Source organism: Pseudophryne corroboree, chromosome 5, assembly GCF_028390025.1.
Source record: "Pseudophryne corroboree isolate aPseCor3 chromosome 5, aPseCor3.hap2, whole genome shotgun sequence".
Classification (NCBI taxonomy): Eukaryota; Metazoa; Chordata; class Amphibia; order Anura; family Myobatrachidae; genus Pseudophryne; species Pseudophryne corroboree.
The window spans coordinates 141,302,729-141,324,840 of record NC_086448.1 but is presented as its reverse complement, the minus strand read 5'-3'; the positions used below and the strand labels follow the sequence as shown (position 1 = coordinate 141,324,840).

Sequence of the window (22,112 nt, the reverse complement as noted above, 5' to 3'; positions counted from 1 at the left end):
GCAACCTAAACGGCGGCTTAAACGCTGCCATCCAGCCCCCTCCTGCCCAGCAACTGCCTCTATCTCAGAGGCGATTGCTAGGCAACGACAGCCTTCGGCTGTCTGGCATGCACCTGCGCACTGCGGCGCCTGCGCAATTCTGTCCCGATCGCTGCACTGCGATAAACTGCAGCGAGCAATTGGGTCAGAATGACCCCCATTGTGAGCTGTGAGGTGGTCAAAACTGAGTAGAAATTACTGAAAATTAATGTTATTGAAGATCCGCTGACGGATCCTGAGGTTTTGCCTCGGACGGCGGTCTCCATGGTAACCTATTGAAGACCGCTGATTGGCTGAGAGAGCTGTCTGTCATGGCTCTCAGCCAATTAGCATGTCCCCATAGGCAACAATGGCCCAAGATGGATGCCCCCACATCACTAATAGCACCACCGCCCCCATTTTCGACACCGCTGCCCGCATTGCCGACACTCCCTCACTGCAGCACCCCTGCACTGCCGACACCCTGTACTAGGGACACTGCCAGCACTCCTGCACTGAGTACACCTCCCTCATTGCTGACACTGCCATCACTCCTGCGCTGAGGACACTTCCGGCACTCCCACTCTGCTGACACTGCCGGCACCCCTGAACTTCTGCACTGAGGACACCTCCAGCACTCCTGCATCACCGAAACTGCTGGCACTCCTGCACTGAGGACTCTGCCAGCACTCCTGCACTGAGGACACCTCGGATACTCCTGCATTGCCGATACTGACGGCACCCCTGCACTGAGGACACCTTTGGCACTTCCACAATTGCTGACACTGCCAGCACCCCTGCACTGAGGACACTTCCAGCACTCCCACAATTGCCCAAACCCCTGCATTGAGGACTCTGCCAACACTCCTGCACTGAGAACATCTCCGGCACTCCCGCATTGCCTAGTCTGCTGGCACCCCTGCACTGAGGACACCTCTGACACTCCTGCATTGCTAACAATGACACCGTTTCTGCAGAAAAGGACACCTCCGGAACTCCTGCATTGCCGACACCCCTGCACCGAGGACACCTTCAGCACTCCCACAATTGCTGACACTGCCGGCACCCCTGCACTAAGGACACTCCTGCACTGAGGACTCTGCCAGCACTCCTGCACTGAGGACACCTCCGGCACTCCCGCATTGCTGACAGTGCCAGCACCTCTGCACTGATGGCACTCCTGCACTGAGGACAGCTCCAACACTCCCGTATTGCCAACAGTGCCAGAATCCCTGCACAAAGGACACCTCCGGCACTCCCACATTGCCAACACTGCAGTCACCCCTGCACTGAGGACACTGCCAGCACTTCAGAAACTGGCGACACTGCAGGCACCCATGCACTGCTGACACTGCTGGCACCACTGCACTGAGGACACAGCTGGCACCCCCGCATTGCTGACACTACCACACTGAGGACACTGCTGGCACCCTTGCATTGCTGACACTGTTGGCATCACCGCACTGAGGACACCGCTGGCACTCCTACACTACTGACTCTGCCGGCATTACCGCACTGAGGACACTGCAGATACCCCTTCACTGCTGACACTACCACTCTAAGGGTGTGCACACACTGAGATATTTTCTTTTGATTTTGACTATATAGTCAAAATCGCAATAAAAGTAAGTGCAGATCGCAAGGTGAAAGTCACCTTGCGATCCCGATTTGATCCCAATGCGCGGTCCCGCCAGGTCGGCATCGCAAGAAAATATAGACTGTGCAGGCAAGTCAATCCTTGCTAGATCGGTGTAATATCTAGTTCATCTCACATGTCAATGACATCTCACATAAGCCAAAATCTCACATAAGCCAAAATCGTAAGCACACATAGGCCCTCATTCCGAGTTGTTCGCTCGGTGTTTTTCATCGCATCGCAGTGAGAATTCTCTTAGTGCGCATGCGCAATGTTCGCACTGCGACTGCGCCAAGTAACTTTACTATGAAGAAAGTAAGTTTACTCACGGCTTTTTCATCGCTCCTACGTTCGCATTGTGATTGACAGGAAATGGGTGTTACTGGGCGGATGCACGGCGTTTTAGGGGCGTGTGGCTGAAAACGCTACCGTTTCCGGAAAAAACGCAGGAGTGGCCGGGGAAACGGTGGGAGTGCCTGGGCGAACGCTGGGTGTGTTTATGACGTCAGCCAGGAACGAAAAGCACTGAACTGATCGCACAGGCAGAGTAAGTCTGAAGCTACTCAGAAACTGCTAACTTGTTAGTGATCGCAATATTGCGAATACATCGGTCGCACATTTAAGAAGCTAAGATTCACTCCCAGTAGGCGGCGGCTTAGCGTGTGTAACTCTGCTACATTCGCCTTGCGAGCGATCAACTCGGAATGAGGGCCATAGTCCATATCTCAAGAAAAGTTAGTCAAAATCGGTGGTGCTGGGCTCCAGGGAGTTCAAGGGAAATCGCAAGTGAAAATCTGGCATAGCAAGGATCTCACCGTGTGTACACACCCTTAGGACACTATTGCACTGCTGACACTACCACACTGAAGACAACCCTGCACTGAGGACCCTCTATGACAGTAAGTGGTAAGTGGTGTATCTAATCTTCACTACATCCGGCCTGCACTGTAACCCATGATGTATCTGATGCACACTGTATCTGACCCACATTGTATTTAAACCGCACTGTATCCGACCCACATTGTATTTGACCTTTGCTGTATCCGACCCGCACTGTATCCGACTAGTGCTGTATCCAAACCACACTGTATCCGACCTGTGCTGTATCCAACCCACACTGTATCTGACCTGCGCTGTATCCAACCCACATTGTATCTGACCTGCACTGTATCCAACCCATACTGTATCCGACCTGCGCTGTATTCAAGCACACTGTATTTGAACCGCACTGTAACCTGCAGTTTATCTAGACCATGCTGTATCTGACCCACAATATAAACAACTCACAGTGTATACGACCCATACTGTATCTGACCTGCACTGTATCTCGCACTGTATCCAACGTGCACTGTATCTGACCTTGCACTGTAGCCAACCCTCACTGTATGCGAGACACACTGTATCCAACCTTCACGGTAGCCTACACTGTATCCAACCCACACTCTGATCTGCACTGTATCCAACCCGAACTGTATCCCGCACTGTATCTGACCTGCACTGTATCTTGCACTGTATCCGACCTTACGCTGTATCCAACGCACACTATATCCAACGAGCAATCTGACCTTCACTGCATCTGCACTATATACAACCCGCAATGAATTCCATGTACACTGTATCCGACCTGCCTTGCATCCACGTGCACTGTATCTGACCCACACTATAACCTGCATTGTATCCGACCAGCAATGTATCCAACCTGCACTGCATCTGACCAGCACTGTAACCTGGTCATTATTTAATTGTGTGTTCCAAAGTACGGAATGCTGTTTTTTTGTCATTGAGGAGAATTTTGGGAGCTGCTCGACAAAATGGCTGATTGATCGGGGCTTTACATGGGCACAGAGTGCCAGTCATCAGTGACCTAGGCCCCCCAAGAGGGATGAACAGACTGGGCACTGAGAATAGGCATGTGCTGGGGGCATGTGTCTGCTGTTGCTATTTTACACATGTTTTTTTTTCTTTGCTGTTTGGTAACTACTTTAGAGCAATGATGTTGTACACACGATTCTCAGGAAATTTCTGTGTTGGATTGTTTTCTATTGATAGTACTTGTGAGTTGGTTTGATTGGTTATTGCTAATACAGTACTAATTTGTAAAACATTTTTAAACAGAAATAACTGCCGTATGTTTGTGCCGCTGCTCTGTTGCTTAGTTTAGCCAGCCAGGCTTTGGCCTATGTTGGTGAACAATATTGCGAGGCGTGAGGTGGTTAAAATTGACTGGAAATGAGTGGAAATTAATGTTATTGAGGTTACTAATACTGTAGCAACAAAAATACCAAATTCTGTTATGTTAGCTGTTTTGATGATTTTTTCGAAAAAATACATATCCAAAACCAAAACCCGCAAGGGTGGTTTTGGCAAAACCAATCCAGATACAAAACACAAACAGAGATCCAGATCCAAAACCAAAACACATAAACCAGAAAAGTGTCCGCCACACATCTCTAGTACAGATCCAAAGCAAAAACATGGAGGCAGCGCACAACTCTACTAGAAACATATAAAAGCTAACTGTCATTTGGGTTGCTGAGCATTTGCTCTGTTAGCAATTAACCCTCCAACAGATGTTACGTTCTTGTCATGTAAATACCTTTTTTTATGGTCTCTAATTACATATCATTTAGGCCTCAGTAAAGTAACACAAATATAAAAATGAACTACAATTTTACAAATACACACAAAGGAAAATAGGGGGCATGATGACAGGCAGGTCATTCAGTACGTATGTATGCACGCACAGGGGGGAGTGGTGATGGCATAGTAAAGGCCTGGTCATGCCTACCCTGCACTCCTGACTGTACCTTCTCCCCCTGTCTCAGCACCCATGCTGATACTGGCATAACAGATTGACAGACCATCAGTTTTCAATCCCCAGCACCAATTGTTATAATACTGTTACATTAAATGCTGACATCCTGAACTGTTCAAAATCCTATTTGCAAAATAACCCCTCCTATTGTGATGGTACAATTTTACCAGGCACACGTACAACACACGGAAAAGGGGTTCCTAGGGAGAGATAAGCGTAAATAAGGTAAGGGTGAGAGCAGGATGGTGGTTACTAATATAAAAGTTTAAGGGGGTGAAATTATCCTTAGAATTTATTTGTACATGTGTGCAAGACAGCTGCACCTTTATTAACTTAATTTGCTTTTGTTCTGTTTTTATGTATTATGTAATTTGTTTTATTTGTTTATGTATCTGGCCACTGTGGAGCTTTGTGGCGCCTTACAAATTAATGATGATGATAATAATGATAATAATAATAATGACACAGATATAAGGAGAGAGTATTGACTGTATAGGAGAGGAAAGAGTTAAACATCTGGGGAGGGGTGGACCTAGCTGTGAGGAAAGTACAGCCTTCTTTAGGGGGAGGGTTTGGTATATATAGGGAAGGTGAGGCCATCTTAGTTCTCTTGGTGGATTTGCTTTGGGGTGAGTGCTGCTTTGCAGAATCCCCCCATTTTTTTTTCGTATTTATACATTTCAGTGTTTTGTCAGCTAGTCATGGGCAAAGTGATTCACTGAGCTGAGCTGAGACACATGACTCAGTTCAGTGAAGTGTCTGGAGTCAGTGTCTCGGCACAGGAGTCATGACTCATCTGTAGTGGAATGTGTTGCAGAGACTGCACATGAATCAGTGAGTTGCCAGTGCTGGAGGATCAGTGCTGGACTCATGGAGTTATTCAGCTGCAGTGATTGTACAGTGTATCTGGGGGAGGCAGCTGCTTATGCCCTGATAATAATATATTAACATAGATTCAGTGTTATGTTGATATATTATTAATAACCACTTATTGCATACTAGTTATAGAATATGACATTACTTTTGGCTGAGGAGAGAAAGCTTAACAGCCATGAAACACATCATTCAGTCTGTACCTAAACTAAATAAAAACATTTTTATTTTGCATACTTTGCTAATTGGATGATTTTAGGTGGCCTTGGATTTATTATATTATCCACTATCTAGCCTCCAGGGAGTTTTCCACCCACAATCACACTGAGCAGGATCAGTGAGCACTGAGCCGAGAGCCCTGTACCACAGGGGCTCCACCTCCTGCTGCATGAATCAGATTCATTCACTGAGTCACTGAGTCTACACAGTGTACAACTGTCTCACTCACTGGCAGACTCAGGATGAATCATGATTCATGACATGGATCAGGCACAGCAGCAGAGCACTCACTGACTGGTGAGTCGTGACTGCTCCCTCCCCCTCCCACTGGGTGTCACCTGGTATAGCCTCTGGCCAATCACAGCTAAAGACAGCAGAACACACTGACTGAAGGACACAGGACACAGAGTTTCCTCCCTCTGGCTGAGAGAAGCTGCTGCTGCTGTCTCGACTCATGAAACTGTGAGAGACTCGAGTCATTCACACTTCCTGATGATTCGAGTCACTGTGTTGAGACAGAGAGTCAGTAGCCATCTCTATTGTCAGCTCCCTGCATTTAGGTCACACATCAGTGCTCTGGCTGCCACTCGCGCACGACGGTCCGCCGGGACCGCAGCCCGTTACCGCTCATCTGGCGGTGGGGGCTGGTTCCGGGGGCGAGCTGGCTGGCCCTGGGGACGGCGTCCCGTCCCCTAGGGCCTCCTCGAGGGTCTGGCGGAAGCCAGGCTGGCTGTGACTGGCGGGAGCGGCCGACGAGGAGGATCAGAGAGGGAGTCAGGCCGCCCGGAGGTGGGCGGGCAGCAGCCCTTGCCTCCGGGCATGGCCGGGGAAGCCCCAGTGCCGGGTGCCCGCGGGAGCGCGCCGCGCCAGGCGCTCATCCAGGGACCGGAGACTGAGTTCGATGCCCAGCTCTTCCCCCTTGCCGGGGCCGGCTAGTGGTTCCAGGCGGGGGGAGGGCACTGGGCGGGGGACGGTGGCCAGCCGAGCGAGGCCTGTCGCAGGGCCTCGCACGGCGTCATCCCCAAACGCTTCGGCTGAGAGAGCACGGACCGGAAGCGGTGGGACGCCCACGCGCGGCTCCGGCGGCGCCGCTCGCGCACGTGTGCGCGCAGCGGCGCCGATTCCCTCCTTGTCTCCTCAGCCCTCTCCTCCGCAGCCGGAACACGGTGTGGAGCGGGGAGGGAGGGGGAGAGGCAGTGATCAACCAGGTTAAGCTAATGGGGCTCTTAATGCAGGAGCCCAGACAAGAGGCCTTGTGGTGACAGAGAGCAGTGGGGCGCGCGCCCGAGGTGCGCGCGCGCCCACGCTCGCCTCTGGCGCCGCTAGCCACGCACGTGTGTGCGCAGCAGCGCCGCCGGCCCTGCTGTCTCCCCTGCTATCTCCCAGGCAGCCGGAGTCCGGCGGGAGCCGGGGGGAGAGGGGAGACAGGGCAATTATGAACACTGGCAGGGCAGTGCGATACCAAGGAGAAGGGGTGCGGCAGCAAGAGGTCACGGGGTGCGCGCACGGGAGGTGCGCGAGCCCGTGTCCACTGCAAGAGGAGCGGTGCGCGCTCTGCTGCGCCGCGGGGTTCCCGGTCTTTTCAGATCACTCCCCCGGGGCCGGAATCTTGCGGCCTGCGGGGGAGGAGGGGGGACAGGGAATGGGTTAGTGGCCGCGGGGCTGCTGCACGCGCCGCAGGAGCTCGCGCGGTCCCACCCCCCCCCCCCCCTCTGCGGCATCGGATAGTTCCGATACACGGGAAGAGGGGACAAATTCGGAGGCGAGGGCACGCGGGCCCCGGCGAAGGACCCAGGACCGCGTTTTGGGGCAGTCACGACTCCTCCGGAGCGCTGGCTCGGCCCTGGCCACAGCGGTGAAGGTGTTAGGGCCGCTAGCCGCGGCTGCCTCCCCTAGAACGTCTGTTCGTTCCGGCGGGCTGCGGGCTATGGCGGCGCAGCTGGTGGCACGCGCCTGCCGTGAGCTCGGGACGGTCGCCGCAGAATTACAACAGGGTTCAGGGCAGGACGCGGGGGAGCTCACGGCCGCAACGCCCCCAGCACGAAGGCCACGGCATGTGCCGCGAGTGCTGGAGGGGTCCTCCGCTTCTTCCTCTTTTTCAAGGGAGCTCGGGGATGAGGCGATGGCAGATTTCGAGGAGGAAGGCAACGATTTGGACGCGCCGGAAGATTCCATGTCGGGGGAGTCGGCGGCATCAGGTAAGGTGGTGCAGTCGGTATTCGGGTTCCTCCACGAGCTCTAGTTCGCGTAGTTCTTCCTCTTCCTCCTCTTCATCTTCAATGTCGTCACAGGCGTCCGAAGTCAGTAGCACAACTAGGGCAAAGAAGCGGGCAACTAAATTCGCCAAGAGGGCAGCGGAACATGCGCAAGCGGCTTAGCGAGGAAGCGCGTAGGGCCAAGAAGCTCGCAATTTGCCCGGTGTCGTGCGATTCGTCTATACTGCTGTACTGCGGGGGCTGCGAGATAGCTGCCGCAAGAAGATTTGGAGGGGGGACTTCGTGGACGTGTTCGTATTGATGAAGGTCGCGAAGAAAGAGTATAAGGTGGCGGCGCAAAGAAGGGCATCGGGGCTGAGGCATTCCGTACCTTCGATAATTGCCTGGCCGGGTTCTGGGTCTTCGCGGCATCTTACCTGGAGGACAGGCCGGCAGAGCACACGAATATAATTAGGTACCTGCATCTCGTACATGACATGCAGCGCACGTCTTCGGGATCGGAGTGGCGCAGGTACGATCAGGAATTCAGGGAACAACAGGAAGGTTTGCAGGTCATGGACTTCGGGTTCAAGGACGTTGAGGTTGGGCTCAAGGTCACCCGGGCTTCGCTACAGGTGGAGGAGCCCCGGAAGCCGGGGGCGGACGGGCACCACGCAGGGTCGTCCTCCCAGGGGTTCGGCGCGGACGGCGGATTGGCCAAGTCAGATAGGTCGGCAGTCCGCGCAGGGGGGCGTGCCACCACAAAAGGAAAATGTTTCGCGTTTAACAACGCGGCGTGTTCCTTCGGGGGATGACTTGGTCATCTCTCCAGTGGGGGTGGTTCCTAAGAAGGCTCCAGGCGCCTTCCGGCTCATTTGAGTTCGCTTTTAGGTGTGTACTGCCGGAAGCTGTGAAGGGCGACTGCGGGGTGTGCCAGAACGCACCATTTCGTGCGTTTGTCCTCAGAGATTAAGAGGGATTTGGCAATATGGGCCTCGTTCCTCGAGGACTTCAACGGGGTGTGTATATGGCAGGCCCCAATGGCGGACAGCGCTAGGTTGCAGCTGTTCACCGACGCAGCGGGCGCCTCTGGATTCGGTTGCCATCTGGAGGGATCTTGGTGCGCGGGGGTTTCACGAAGGACCTTTTGCTTCTGGAGTTTTTCCCATTATGGTGGCGTTGGAGGTCTGGGGCGATCGGCTGGCTAATCGCAGCATTTTGTTTAGATGCGATTATCTGGGCATGGTGCATGCGATTAATAACCAGAGGGCAAAGTCGTTGGTGGTTATGCGGGTGCTAGGACAATTGCTTTTGACATGCTTGCGTAGGAACCTGTGGTTCCGCGCGCAACATGTGCCCGGTTTGGAGAATGGGATTGTCGACGCTTTGTCGCGAGGACAGTGGGAGAGGTGTTGGTTGTTGGCACCTGAGGCCAACGAGCAAGGTTTTCATTGTCCCGGTTAGGTTTGGCAGGTGATCGGGCCGGACTGGAGGGTATAGCGTTGCGGTCAGTCGCGCCAGCCACACTCAAGGCTTACGGACATGCTTGGAATGAGTGGGAGAAGTTTGTCCAAGGTCGTCAGTAACAAGGTAAGAGCAGGCATCGGCTGGTGCTTTCTTTTATTTGGCAGCTGTATGTTTCGGGTAGGTCCCGAGCGGTGGTATCCCGGTACTTGGCTGGGGTCTGGTTTTCTGCAAGCTGCGGGGCGTCCCCGATGTGACAAAAAGCGATGTTCTGCGGAAGGCAATGAAAGGGTGGACGCGAGTGGCGCCGACGCCACCGGATAGGAGGCGGCCCATCGATGCGGCTTTGTTGCCGGCCGTCATCGCGGCGGTGGGGCGAATCGCGTCGTCCAGGTTTGAGACACTTTTGTGCAGTTTGGCGTTCTCATTGGCTTACCACGGGGCCTTTAGGGTTTCGGAGTTGGTAGCGCCTTCCAAGAGAGCAGATTCGCGCATGCTGGTCGGAGACGTAGTAGTGTGTGAGAGGTCCTTGCTGTGCAGATTAAGGCGCTCTAAGACGGACCAAGTGGGGAGAGGTCGCTGGGTCACTATGGTTCCAGCGCAAGAGGAGAGCGTTTGCCCAGTAGGTCTGGCGATGCAATATGTGGCGGTGCGACCCGTTAGGGAGGGGTCATGGCTATTGCATTATGACGGGCTGCCAGTGACGAAATACCAGTTCCGTTGGATGCTGAGTCGTTGTTTAGCGAGCTTGGGCCTCCCACCCGCTGCGTTCGGTACCCATTCCTTTCAAATAGGCGCGGCGACGTCGGCTGCTGCGGCGGGTTTCTCCAGATCTGAAATCCAGGCGTGGGGCGAGGGAAGTCGTCAAGTTACAGACTATATATTCGCCCCGTTGCATGAGAGGTCGGATTGCGCTTAGTGCTTTGTTTTATTTGCAATGTATTATGTTGTTCCAGTTCTGTGAGTTATGGTGTTGTGCGTCTGTTGGTGTTTTCCCCTTTTGTTATCCTACTCAGGGATTAGCTACTCGCCGTTGCTGGCATGAGTCGGCAGCGGGGGTCTGGAGTTATTTTGCGATTTTTTGCCTGACTTGACGGACTGAATTCTAATCTACAATTCGGCTAATCTGGTCTAATCAGAGTCCCTCAGCAGGTCTTTACGCTTTCACCTCCAGCTGAGTTATTACATGTGTTTCCCATTTTATACCCCCCCCCCCTTTTTTTATTTTGTTTGTTTTTATTTGATCTTTCCCCTTTGTGTCTTTAATTGCGCTTTAAATTGGCAACGAAACATGGTGCAGTCGGCTAGGCCGTGACTGCTGCAAATAGCGAGATCTAAAGTTTTTCTTTTTTGGCAGATCCTTCAGTGTAAACAATTAATAAGCCTCTTAGTTATCAATTCTACCCCTCTTTTCCCCTTCAGGATGGTTTGACGACAATTTGACCATTTGGGTGGTTGGCCACTCTTACATTTACTGGGCGGCCAGGTTTGTGGCCTCGGAAGGGTCTCAGGCATTGCTTGGAGCACAGGGTGTCAGATGGCTTGGCTGGCGAGGAATGATGTGGGGTGAGCTGAGGAGTAGGTTAGTGAGTCAGGCCAGCAAGCATGGAGTCCCTAGGGTGTTGGTTGTCCATCTAGGTGGCAACGACCTGGGGAAGAGGACATCCTTGGATCTGCGGTGGGCCATGATACAGGATCTGGCAAGTGTGGCCGCAGCATGGACCAATTGTGTGTTGTTTTTTTCATTGATGGTGCCAAGGTTGAGTTGGAGGGGTGTGGCGGATGGTCGCCGGATTGATGAGGTCCGGAAAAAGGTGAACGGGGCGGTGGCAAAGTGTGTGCTGTCCCACGGAGGGAGGGTGGTTCGCCACCCGAGGAGTCGGTTCAAAGACAGCCACCTTTTCCGGCGTGATGGAGTACATCTATCCAATGAGGGGATGATGTTTTTTCTGGAGGATCTAGGTTTCGCTTTGCAGGAGTTAGGGTAGGTTTATGGTGGCGGTGCGAAAGACTGTGGGGATGAGTCTTTCGCTGTTGGCGGAAAAGAACGGCAGTTTTGTATTGGAAGGAAAACTGTAGTGTTTTACAGTTTGTTGTGGTTTAGGTGCACTCACCTCCATCGACTTATGGCCGCTTGACCACCCGTCCGGGAAGGCAGCGGCAGGGCACCCAGGAGCGGTGGGTAGTCACTGTGGGGGTTGAGTTGTCACCTATTACCGGTTTATGATAAGTTTTAGTGAATTTATGGAGTTAGTTATTTAAGGTTAATTTAGGTTAATTGAGCCGTTCTTTTGGGCCGCCACCATATGCCGGCGGGAGCGGCATATTAAATTAATTTCTTTATTACAGGTTTCCTAATGGATAGGGACAAATAAATAGCTAGCAATTTTCTGCCAAAATTCAAGTCTCCGTGTCGTTATTTCTGGTTCGAGGTTATGAATGCTTTACTTTCAAAGAAAGGGGTCCACCAAATATCACTAAGATGTTTAGGAGAGAGTATTGACTGTATAGGAGAGGAAAGAGTTAAACATCTGGGGAGGGGTGGACCTAGCTGTGAGGAAAGTACAGCCTTCTTTAGGGGGAGGGTTTGGTATATATAGGGAAGGTGAGGCCATCTTAGTTCTCTTGGTGGATTTGCTTTCCCACCCTCCCGCCCTGGTAGTAGGAAATTCTGGCACGTGGTGCTTTGGCGTTAAGTTGTTGGCTGTTATTGTTGGCTATTTATTGGCGGAAAAGAACGGCAGTTTTGTATTGGAAGGAAAACTGTAGTGTTTTACAGTTTGTTGTGGTTTAGGTGCACTCACCTCCATCGACTTATGGCCGCTTGACCACCCGTCCGGGAAGGCAGCGGCAGGGCACCCAGGAGCGGTGGATAGTCACTGTGGGGGTTGAGTTGTCACCTATTACCGGTTTATGATAAGTTTTAGTGAATTTATGGGGTTAGTTATTTAAGGTTAATTTAGGTTAATTGAGCCGTTCTTTTGGGCCGCCACCATATGCCGGCGGGAGCGGCATATTAAATTAATTTCTTTATTACAGGTTTCCTAATGGATAGGGACAAATAAATAGCTAGCAATTTTCTGCCAAAATTCAAGTCTCCATGTCGTTATTTCTGGTTCGAGGTTATGAATGCTTTACTTTCAAAGAAAGGGGTCCACCAAATATCACTAAGATGTTTATAAGATTAAAGCTAGAATAACGGTATCAGCCTTTACCTTCTCACTTTCAGTATCAAGAGCGGAGGTGGCTTCATCCAGAAGTAGCACTTTTGGTTTGCGTACGAGAGCTCGGGCAATGGCGATCCTCTGCTTTTGTCCTCCTGACAGCTGGGCTCCATGACTGCCAACACGTGTATTATATCCCTGCATTGTGATACAATTAAAAAATGTTTAGGTGTGAAATAAGAAGGAAAAAAATGGTTTGTACTGAACTAGTAAATGCTCAATAAATTACTTCTGGCAAACTCTGGATGAAGGTGTGAATGTTGGCTAATTTAGCAGCTGCTATGACCTCCTCCTGTGTAACAAGTCTACTGTTGTCACCGTACTGGATGTTTTCACCGATGCTGCAATCAAAAAGGATTGGTTCCTGGGGCACAATGCCTAGCTGTGACCTCAGCCACTTCAGGTGGAGAATCTTGGTATCAATTCCATCTGCAAGCTGAAATATAGCAAGATAAAATTCCTCATTGTTTACTATACATTTTAAATATATAGTACTGCTAAACAAGCAGAGGCAGTAAACGTGCCTGGAAAATGGAAAAAGATACTGTTCCATTGAAAATAGGTTTAAAAGCTGCAATAGCAAAGCTTTGTGTCAGTCACTCTTGTGACAATAGTAAGGGGGAGTTATCAAAACTTTGTAAGAAGACAAGTGCAGAATGCATTGTGACCCATGACAAACAATCAGATTCTAATTATTTACTGCATTTTATTAAATGATAGAATTATAGTTGGTTGCTTTCCACTCTTGACCACTTTACAAATGTTTTTTATTCTAACCCACAATGTCTTGTCCGTACCTCTCACCATCCTGATTTCAGCAGCACAGTCCCTCTATCGGGACACTGTCCCATACTACCGCCCGGGGGCCGCAGTGTCAGCAGCTGCTGGAGTGTTAGGCTCGCCCCAAGCATGACAAACAAAAGGGGCATGATATGTGGCCAGCCCTCAAAATGTCATACACCTGGGGTATGATTTTATGGAAAGGTCATACACAGGCCTGGCATTACCCGCTCAGCAAAGGGATGCAGGTGTCAGGCAGGCTGGGCCCCCTGCTGCTGCCGGCCGCTGTGCCTGTCACTGCATGACAGGCAGCGGTGCCGGCAGCTGAAAGCCTCCTCTCCCCCTCTCCTCCTGTGACAGATTGGATGGAGGGGGAGGAGCTACATGGATGGAGGGAGTGGAGCTAAAGGGGCAGAGGGGGTGGGGTTACACGGAACCATCAGACTGCAGTGCCACAGAGGAGGACATGCTGCTCCAGATCCTGACAGCCAGGGAGAGTGTGAAAGTGTGTGTGTGTGTTTAGGGGAGGGGTGTGTGTGAATAAACTGCACTTCTGTGGGCGTTACATGTAATCTGCGCTACTACTGGGGCATTATGTGCAAGCTGTGCTACTACTGGGGCGTTACTACTGGGGGGTTACATGTAAGCTGCGCTACTACTGGGGCATTACTACTGGGACGTTACGTGTAAGCAGCGCTACTACTGGGTTTATTATGTGTAAGCGGCGCTACTCAGGGGTCGTTATGTGTAAGCGGCACTACTACTGCGGCATTACATGTAAGCTGCACTACTACTGGGTCATTACTAATGGGGCATTACGTGCAAGCTGTGCTACTACTGGGGCATTACATGTAAGCTGCATTACTACTGGGGCATTACTACTAGGGCGTTACTTGCAAGCTGCGCTACTACTGAGGCATTACTACTGGGGTGTTACTACTGGGGTGGTACATGCAAGCTACGCTACTACTGGGGCGTTACTACTGGGGTATTACATGTAAGCTGCATTACTACTGGGGCGTCACGTGTAAGCTGCGCTACTACTGGGGCGTTACATGTAAGGTGTGCTACTACTGGGGCGTTACGTGTAAGCTGTACTACTACTGGGACGTTACAACTGGGGAGTTACGTGTAAGCTGCGCTACTACTGGGGCGTTACATGTAAGCTGTGCTACTACTGGGGCTTTACGTGTAAGCTGTGCTACTACTCGTAGTCACATTACACCATCCCTCCCCCCTAACCCACCTTTCCCACAGTCTGACCTTAACCTGCCCCCCCAAAAAATCCTCTTCCGTGGTGCCTAACCCTAACCTACCCTACCTATTCTCCCTCCCTGCAGCCTAACCCTAACCCTCCCACCCTCGCAGCCTAACCCTAACCCTCCCACGTGGCCTGCCAGTGCAGACTTTGGCAGCAACTCGATCCAAGTTTTGGCATTCTGCATTGCTTTCTATGTTGGGATGCCAGCATCAGCATTCCGAGCAGTTTCGGGATAATGGCGTCAGCTTTCCGACCGCCGGGGTGCCAAATGCCGGCAACTTGACTGCATCCTGAATGAAATGCTAATGAGCTGCAGTGAGATGAGCCTCAAATGGACCCAGCCATTAACCAAACCCGACCAGTCGTGAGGACCGAATGCCGTGACTGCCAGATCCGGCGAATCCTCCTTTGGACTTCTTTGACTGCTAGATTTACTACGGTACCGTTAAAACATCTAAGCAGTGATAGTTTGAAAAACAAACAGCACTTGGTGGTTAAAGTTCCGTGACAGCCTGGTCTGGTAATTCCATCTTTAATGTGCATTGTCTGCATGAAAATACTTCACTGAGATTTGAACCGGCACTGAGTACTATAACAAATTGTCTTGAAGCTGCTAGTACGTTAATTTAACGCTTGTAGGGATGTGCACCTGAAATTTTTCGGGTTTTGTGTATTGGTTTTGGGTTCGGTTCCGTGGCCATGTTTTGAGTTCGAACGCGTTTTGGCAAAACCTCACCGAATTTTTTTTGTCGGATTCGGGTGTGTTTTGGATTTGGGTGTTTTTTTTTCAAAAAACCCTAAAAAACAGCTTAAATCATAGAATTTGGGGGTCATTTTGATCCCATAGTATTATTAACCTCAATAACCATAATTTACACTCATTTTCAGTCTATTGTGAACACCTCACACCTCACAATATTATTTTTAGTCCTAAAATTTGCACCGAGGTCGCTGGATGGCTAAGCTAAGCGACCCAAGTGGCCGACACAAACACCTGGCCCATCTAGGAGTGGCACTGCAGTGTCAGGCAGGATGACCCTTCCAAAAACTTCTCCCCAAACAGCACATGATGCAAAGAAAAAAAGAGGCGCAATGAGGTGCTGTGTGAGTAAGCTAAGCGACCCTAGTGGCCGACACAAACACCTGGCCCATCTAGGAGTGGCACTGCAGTGTCACGCAGGATGGCCCTTCCAAAAAATACTCCCCAAACAGCACATGACGCAAAGAAAAATGAAAGAAAAAATAGGTGCAAGATGGAATTGTCCTTGGGCCCATCCAACCCACCCACCCTTATGTTGTATAAACAGGACATGCACACTTTAACCAACCCATCATTTCATAGAAACATAGAATTTGTCGGCAGATAAGAACAACTTGGCCCATCTAGTCTGCCCCTTATTTTTATTTTTTTTTATATTATTTTTTTATCACTAACCTTATTTGATCCTTATTTCTTTGTAAGGATATCCTTATGTCTATCCCATGCATGTTTAAATTGCTCTACTGTCTTAGCCTCTACCACCTCTGATGGGAGGCTATTCCACTTGTCCACTACCATTTCTGTGAAATAATTTTTCCGCAAATTTCCCCTGAACCTCCCCCCCTCCAGTCTCAGTGCATGTCCTCGTGTCCTATTGCTTCTCTTCATTTGGAGAATGTTTCCCTCCTGGACTTTGTTAAAACCCTTCATATATTTGAAAGTTTCTATTATCATGTCCCCCCTTTCCCTTCTCTGCTCCAAACTATACATATTGAGATGTCTTAGTCTTTCTGGGTATGTTTTGTGATGTAGGCCATGCACCATTTTAGTTGCCCTCCTTTGTACAGTTTCTAATGTATTAATATCATTTTGAAGATATGGCCTCCAGAACTGAATACAGAATTCTAGATGAGGCCGTACCAATGACCTATACAGTGGCATTATTACTTCTTTCTTTCTGCTGCTGATTCCTCTCCCAATGCAGCCAAGCATCTGACTAGCCTTCCTCATTGCCTTGTTACATTGCTTACCTGCTTTTAAGTCATCTGAAATAGTGACTCCTAGATCCCTTTCCTCCTCAGTAGTTTCCAGTATAGTGCCATTAATACTGTATTTAGCTTTAGGATTTTTGAGACCCAAGTGCATGATTTTGCATTTTTTGGCATTAAACTGTAATTGCCAGACTCTTGACCATTCCTCTAGTCTACCTAGATCCTCAATCATTTGTTTTACCCCACCTGGTGTGTCTACCCTGTTGCATACCTTTGTGTCATCTGCAAAAAGGCATACTTTCCCTTTAATGCCATTTGCAATGTCACCAATAAAGATATTAAAAAGCACTGGTCCAAGTACAGATCCCAGGGGTACTCCACTGGTAACATTTCCCTCCTGTGAATGCACTCCATTTACCACAACTCTCTGTTTTCTATCCTTCAACCAAGATCTTATCCATTCAATAATCCTAATATCCAATCCCAAACTTTCAAGTTTATTTAGCAGTCTGCGATGTGGAACTGTGTCAAAAGCCTTACTAAAGTCTAGATAAGCTATATCCATGGCTCCACCTTTATCCATCACTTTAGTCACACAATCAAAAAAGTCAATAAGATTTGTTTGACATGATCTCCCCCCAGTGAATCCATGCTGTTTGGGATCCAGTAAATTGCCGGATTTGAGATAATCTACAACTCTTTCTTTTAAGAGTGTTTCCATCAATTTCCCTACTACTGATGTAAGACTCACTGGTCTGTAGTTGTTTGCCTCTTCCTTGCTTCCACTTTTGTGCAGTGGGACTACGTTTGCTCTTTTCCAGTCCCCTGGAATTTCTCCTGTAGCTAATGACTGGTTGAATAATTCTGTCAATGGTGCTACCAGCACCTCTTTAAGTTCTTTTAGTATCCTTGGATGTATCCCATCTGGCCCCATAGATTTGTCCACTTTCAGCTTTGAGAGTTCTGTTAGGACCTTCTCCTCTGTAAATGTACTTGTTTCATTTTCCTGAATATCCCTGCAACTTAACTGTGGCCCCTTCCCCTCTCTTTCAGTAGTAAATACTGAGCAAAAATAATTATTAAGATGATCTGCTATTAAATTGTCTCCTTCAACAAGACTCCCAGTGTCCGTCTTTAGTTTTAGAATTCCGCCTTTTGTTTTTCTCTTTTCGCTTATATACCTAAAAAAAGTTTTGCCTCCTTTACCCACTGACTGGGCCATTTTCTCCTCAGCTTGTGCCTTTGCACATCAGATTACCTTATTTGTCTACTTCTGTCTAACAAGATATATCTTTTTGTCTTCATTATTTTGTGTCTGCTTATATTTCCTAAAAGCCATCTTTTTTGCTCTCACAATATTTGCTACTTCTTTTGCAAACCACACTGGCTTCCTTTTCCTTGTGTTTTTCCTAACAGTTTTGATACAAAGGTCTGTTGCCTTCAATATTACACATTTGAATGTTTCCCACCTCTCCTGCACTGTTTCCAAGTTCCTCCACTCTGCCAAAGAATCACTTACACATTTTCCCATCCCTACAAAATCAGCCTTCCTAAAATCCAACACCTTTGTTTTTGTATGGCACGAGTCAGTCTCTGTCTTAATGCTGAACCATACTGCTTGATGATCACTGGATCCCAGGTTTTCACCCACTTTTACGTCCGATAATCTGTCTCCATTTGTAAGTATTAAGTCTACAGAGACAGGGTCTGCCACACGACTGTGACTGAAATGACTGGTTGGTTTGGGCCCCCACCAAAAAAGAAGCAATCAATCTCTCCTTGCACATACTGGCTCTACAGAGGCAAGATGTCCACCTCATCATCATCGTCCGATTCATCACCCCTTTCACTGTGTACATCCCCCTCCTCACAGAGTATTAATTCGTCCCCAATGGAATCCACCATCTAAGATCCCCGTGTACTTTCTGGAGGCAATTGCTGCTGGGGAAAGTCTCCATGGAGTAATTGATTATAATTCATTTTAATGGACATCATCTTCTCCACATTTTCTGGAAGTAACCTCATACGCCGATTGCTGACAAGGTGAGCGGCGGCACTAAACACTCTTTCGGAGTACACACTGGAGGGAGGGCAACTTAGGTAGAATAAAGCCAGTTTGTGCAAGGGCCTCCAAATTGCCTCTTTTCCCTGCCAGTATACGTACGGACTGTCTGACGTGCCTACTTGGATGCGGTCACTCATATAATCCTCCACCATTCTTTCAATGGTGACAGAATCATATGCAGTGACAGTAGACGACATGTCCGTAATCGTTGGCAGGTCCTTCAGTCCGGACCAGATGTCAGCATCAGCAGTCGCTCCAGACTGCCCTGCATCACCGCCAGCGGGTGGGCTCGGAATTTGTAGCCTTTTCCTCGCACCCCAAGTTGCGGGAGAATGTGAAGGAGGAGATGTTGACAGGTCGCGTTCCGCTTGACTTGACAATTTTCTCACCAGCAGTTCTTTGAACCCCTGCAGACTTGTGTCTGCCGGAAAGAGAGATCCAACGTAGGTTTTAAATCTAGGATCGAGCACGGTGGCCAAAATGTAGTGCTCTGATTTCAACAGATTGACCACACGTGAATCCTGTATAAGCGAATGAAGGGCTCCATCCACAAGTCCCACATGCCTAGCGGAATCGCTCTGTTTTAGCTCCTCCTTCAATGCCTCCAGCTTCTTCTGCAAAAGCCTGATGAGAGGAATGACCTGACTCAGGCTGGCAGTGTCTGAACTGACTTCATGTGTGGCAAGTTCAAAGGGCAGCAGAACCTTGCACAACGTTGAAATCATTCTCCACTGTGTTTGAGTCAGGTGCATTCCCCCTCCTTTGCCTATATCGTGGGCAGATGTATAGGCTTGAATGGCCTTTTGCTGCTCCTCCATCCTCTGAAGCATATAGAGGGTTGAATTCCACCTCGTTACCACCTCTTGCTTCAGATGATGGCAGGGCAGGTTCAGGTTTTTTTGGTGGTGCTCCAGTCTTCTGTACGCGGTGCCTGCACGCCGAAACTGGCCTGGAATTCTTCTGGCCACCGACAGCATCTCTTGCACGCCACTGTCGTTTTTTAAATAATTCTGCACCACCAAATTCAAGGTATGTGCAAAACATGGGACGTGCTGGAATTTGCCCAGATTTAATGCGCGCACAATATTGCTGGCGTTGTCCGATGCCACAAATCCCCAGGAGAGTCCAATTGGGGTAAGCCATTCTGCGATGATCTTCCTCAGTTGCCGTAAGAGGTTTTCAGCTGTGTGCGTATTCTGGAAAGCGGTGATACAAAGCGTAGCCTGCCTAGGAATGAGTTGGCGTTTGCGAGATCCTGCTACTGATGCCGCCGCTGCTGTTCTTGCAGCGGGAGGTAATACATCTACCCAGTGGGCTGTCACAGTCATGTAGTCCTGAGTCTGCCCTGCTCCACTTGTCCACATGTCCGTGGTTAAGTGGACATTGGGTACAACTGCATTTTTTAGGACACTGGTGAGTCTTTTTCTGACATCCGTGTACATTCTCGGTATCGTCTGCCTAGAGAAGTGGAACCTAGATGGTATTTGGTAACGGGGGCACACTGCCTCAATAAATTGTCTAGTTCCCTGTGAACTAACGGTGGATACCGGACGCACGTCTAACACCAACATAGTTGTCAAGGCCTCAGTTATCCGCTTTGCAGCAGGATGACTGCTGTGATATTTCATCTTCCTCGCAAAGGACTGTTGGACAGTCAATTGCTTACTGGAAGTAGTACAAGTGGTCTTCCGACTTCCCCTCTGGGATGATGATCGACTCCCAGCAGCAACAACAGCAGCGTCAGCAGCAGTAGGCGTTACACTCAAGGATGCATCGGAGGAATCCCAGACAGGAGAGGACTCGTCAGACTTGCCAGTGACATGGCCTGCAGGACTATTGGCTTTCCTGGGTATGGAGGAAATTGACACTGAGGGAGTTGGTGGTGTGGTTTGCACGAGCTTGGTTACAAGAGGAAAGGATTTACTGGTCAGTGGACTGCTTCCGCTGTCGCCCAAAGTTTTTGAACTTGTCACTGACGTATTATGAATGCGCTGCAGGTGACGTATTAGGGAGGATGTTCCGAGGTGGATAACGTCCTTACCCCTACTTATTACAGCTTGACAAAGGCAACACACAGCTTGACACCTGTTGTCCGCATTTCTGTTGAAATACTTCCACACTGAAGAGCTGATTTTTTTTTGTATTTTCACCAGGCATGTCAATGGCCATATTCCTCCCACGGACAACAGGTGTCTCCCCGGGTGCCTGACTTAAACAAACCACCTCACCATCAGAATCCTCCTTGTCAATTTCCTCCCCAGCCCAAGCAACACCCATATCCTCATCCTGGTGTACATCAATACTGACATCTTCAATTTCACTATCAGGAACTGGACTGCGGGTGCTCCTTTCAACACTTGCAGGGGGCGTGCAAATTGTGGAAGACGCAAGCTCTTCCCGTCCAGTGTTGGGAAGGTCAGGTATCGCAACCGACACAATTGGACTCTCCTTTGGGATTTGTGATTTCGAAGAACGCACAGTTCTTTGCTGTGCTTTTGCCGCAAGTCTTTTCTTTTTTCTAGTGAAAGGATGATTGCTTCCATCCTCATGTTAAGCTGAACCACTAGCCATGAACATAGGCCAGGGCCTCAGCCATTCCTTGCCACTCCGTGTCGTAAATGGCATATTGGCAAGTTTACGCTTCTCATCAGACGCTTTTAATTTAGATTTTTGGGTCATTTTTTTAACTGATCTTTTGTGTTTTGGATTTTACATGCTCTGTACTATGACATTGGGCATCAGCCTTGGCAGACGACGTTGATGGCATTTCATCGTCTTGGCCATGACTAGTGGCAGCAGCTTCAGCACGAGGTGGAAGTGGATCTTGATTTTTCCCTATTTTTTTAACCTCCACATTTGTGTTCTCCATATTTTGCGCACAACTAAAAGCCACCACAGGTATACAATGTAGATGGATGGATAGTATGGTATTACTTATACTTATCGACGACGAGTGCACTGACGACACAGAGGTAGGTACAGCCGTGGCCTACCGTACTGCTGCTTAGTGCTTATATATATGATATACTGTATAACGGACCTGGTGGACAGTGTCAGCGGACTGCTAAACTAGTATGAAGAAAGAAAAAAAAAACACCACAGGTATACAATGTAGATGGATGGATAGTATAGTATTACTTATACTTATGGACGACGAGTGCACTGACGACACAGAGGTAGGTACAGCCGTGGCCTACCGTACTGCTGCTTAGTGCTTATATATATGATATACTGTATAACGGACCTGGTGGACAGTGTCAGCAGACTGCTAAACAAACTAGCATGAAGAAAGAAAAAAAAACACCACAGTGTTTTTCAGGCAGACAAACGTATACTGGACTGGTGGTCACTGTCAGCAAAACTGTGCACTGTACTCATGCTATAACTGCTCCCCAGTCCCCACAATTAGGCAGTGTGAGCAGTGCACTCAGCACAGATATATCATGCAGCAGTGCAGCACACTGAGTGAGCACAGATATGGTGGAGCGTTTTTTTTCAGGCAGAGAAACAACGGATTAAACTCAAAACCCTGCACTGTACTCCCTAACAGCTGCTCCCCATCCCAATCCTCCCCACAATTAAAACTAAGTC

At 49.4% G+C, this 22,112-nt stretch overlaps 1 protein-coding gene across 1 annotated transcript in view; it reads right to left on the bottom strand.

Moving 5' to 3' along the window:
• LOC134927385 (ATP-dependent translocase ABCB1-like) overlaps window positions 1–22,112 on the bottom strand; it is a 943,310-nt gene that overhangs the window by 14,941 nt on the left and 906,257 nt on the right. Inside the window, exons 22-23 of the mRNA XM_063921755.1 lie at window positions 12,674–12,880; window positions 12,436–12,582 (exon numbers count right to left, since the gene is read on the bottom strand). Of these exons, the coding sequence (XP_063777825.1) occupies window positions 12,436–12,582; window positions 12,674–12,880 (354 nt within the window). The remainder of the gene's footprint in view (window positions 1–12,435; window positions 12,583–12,673; window positions 12,881–22,112) is intronic.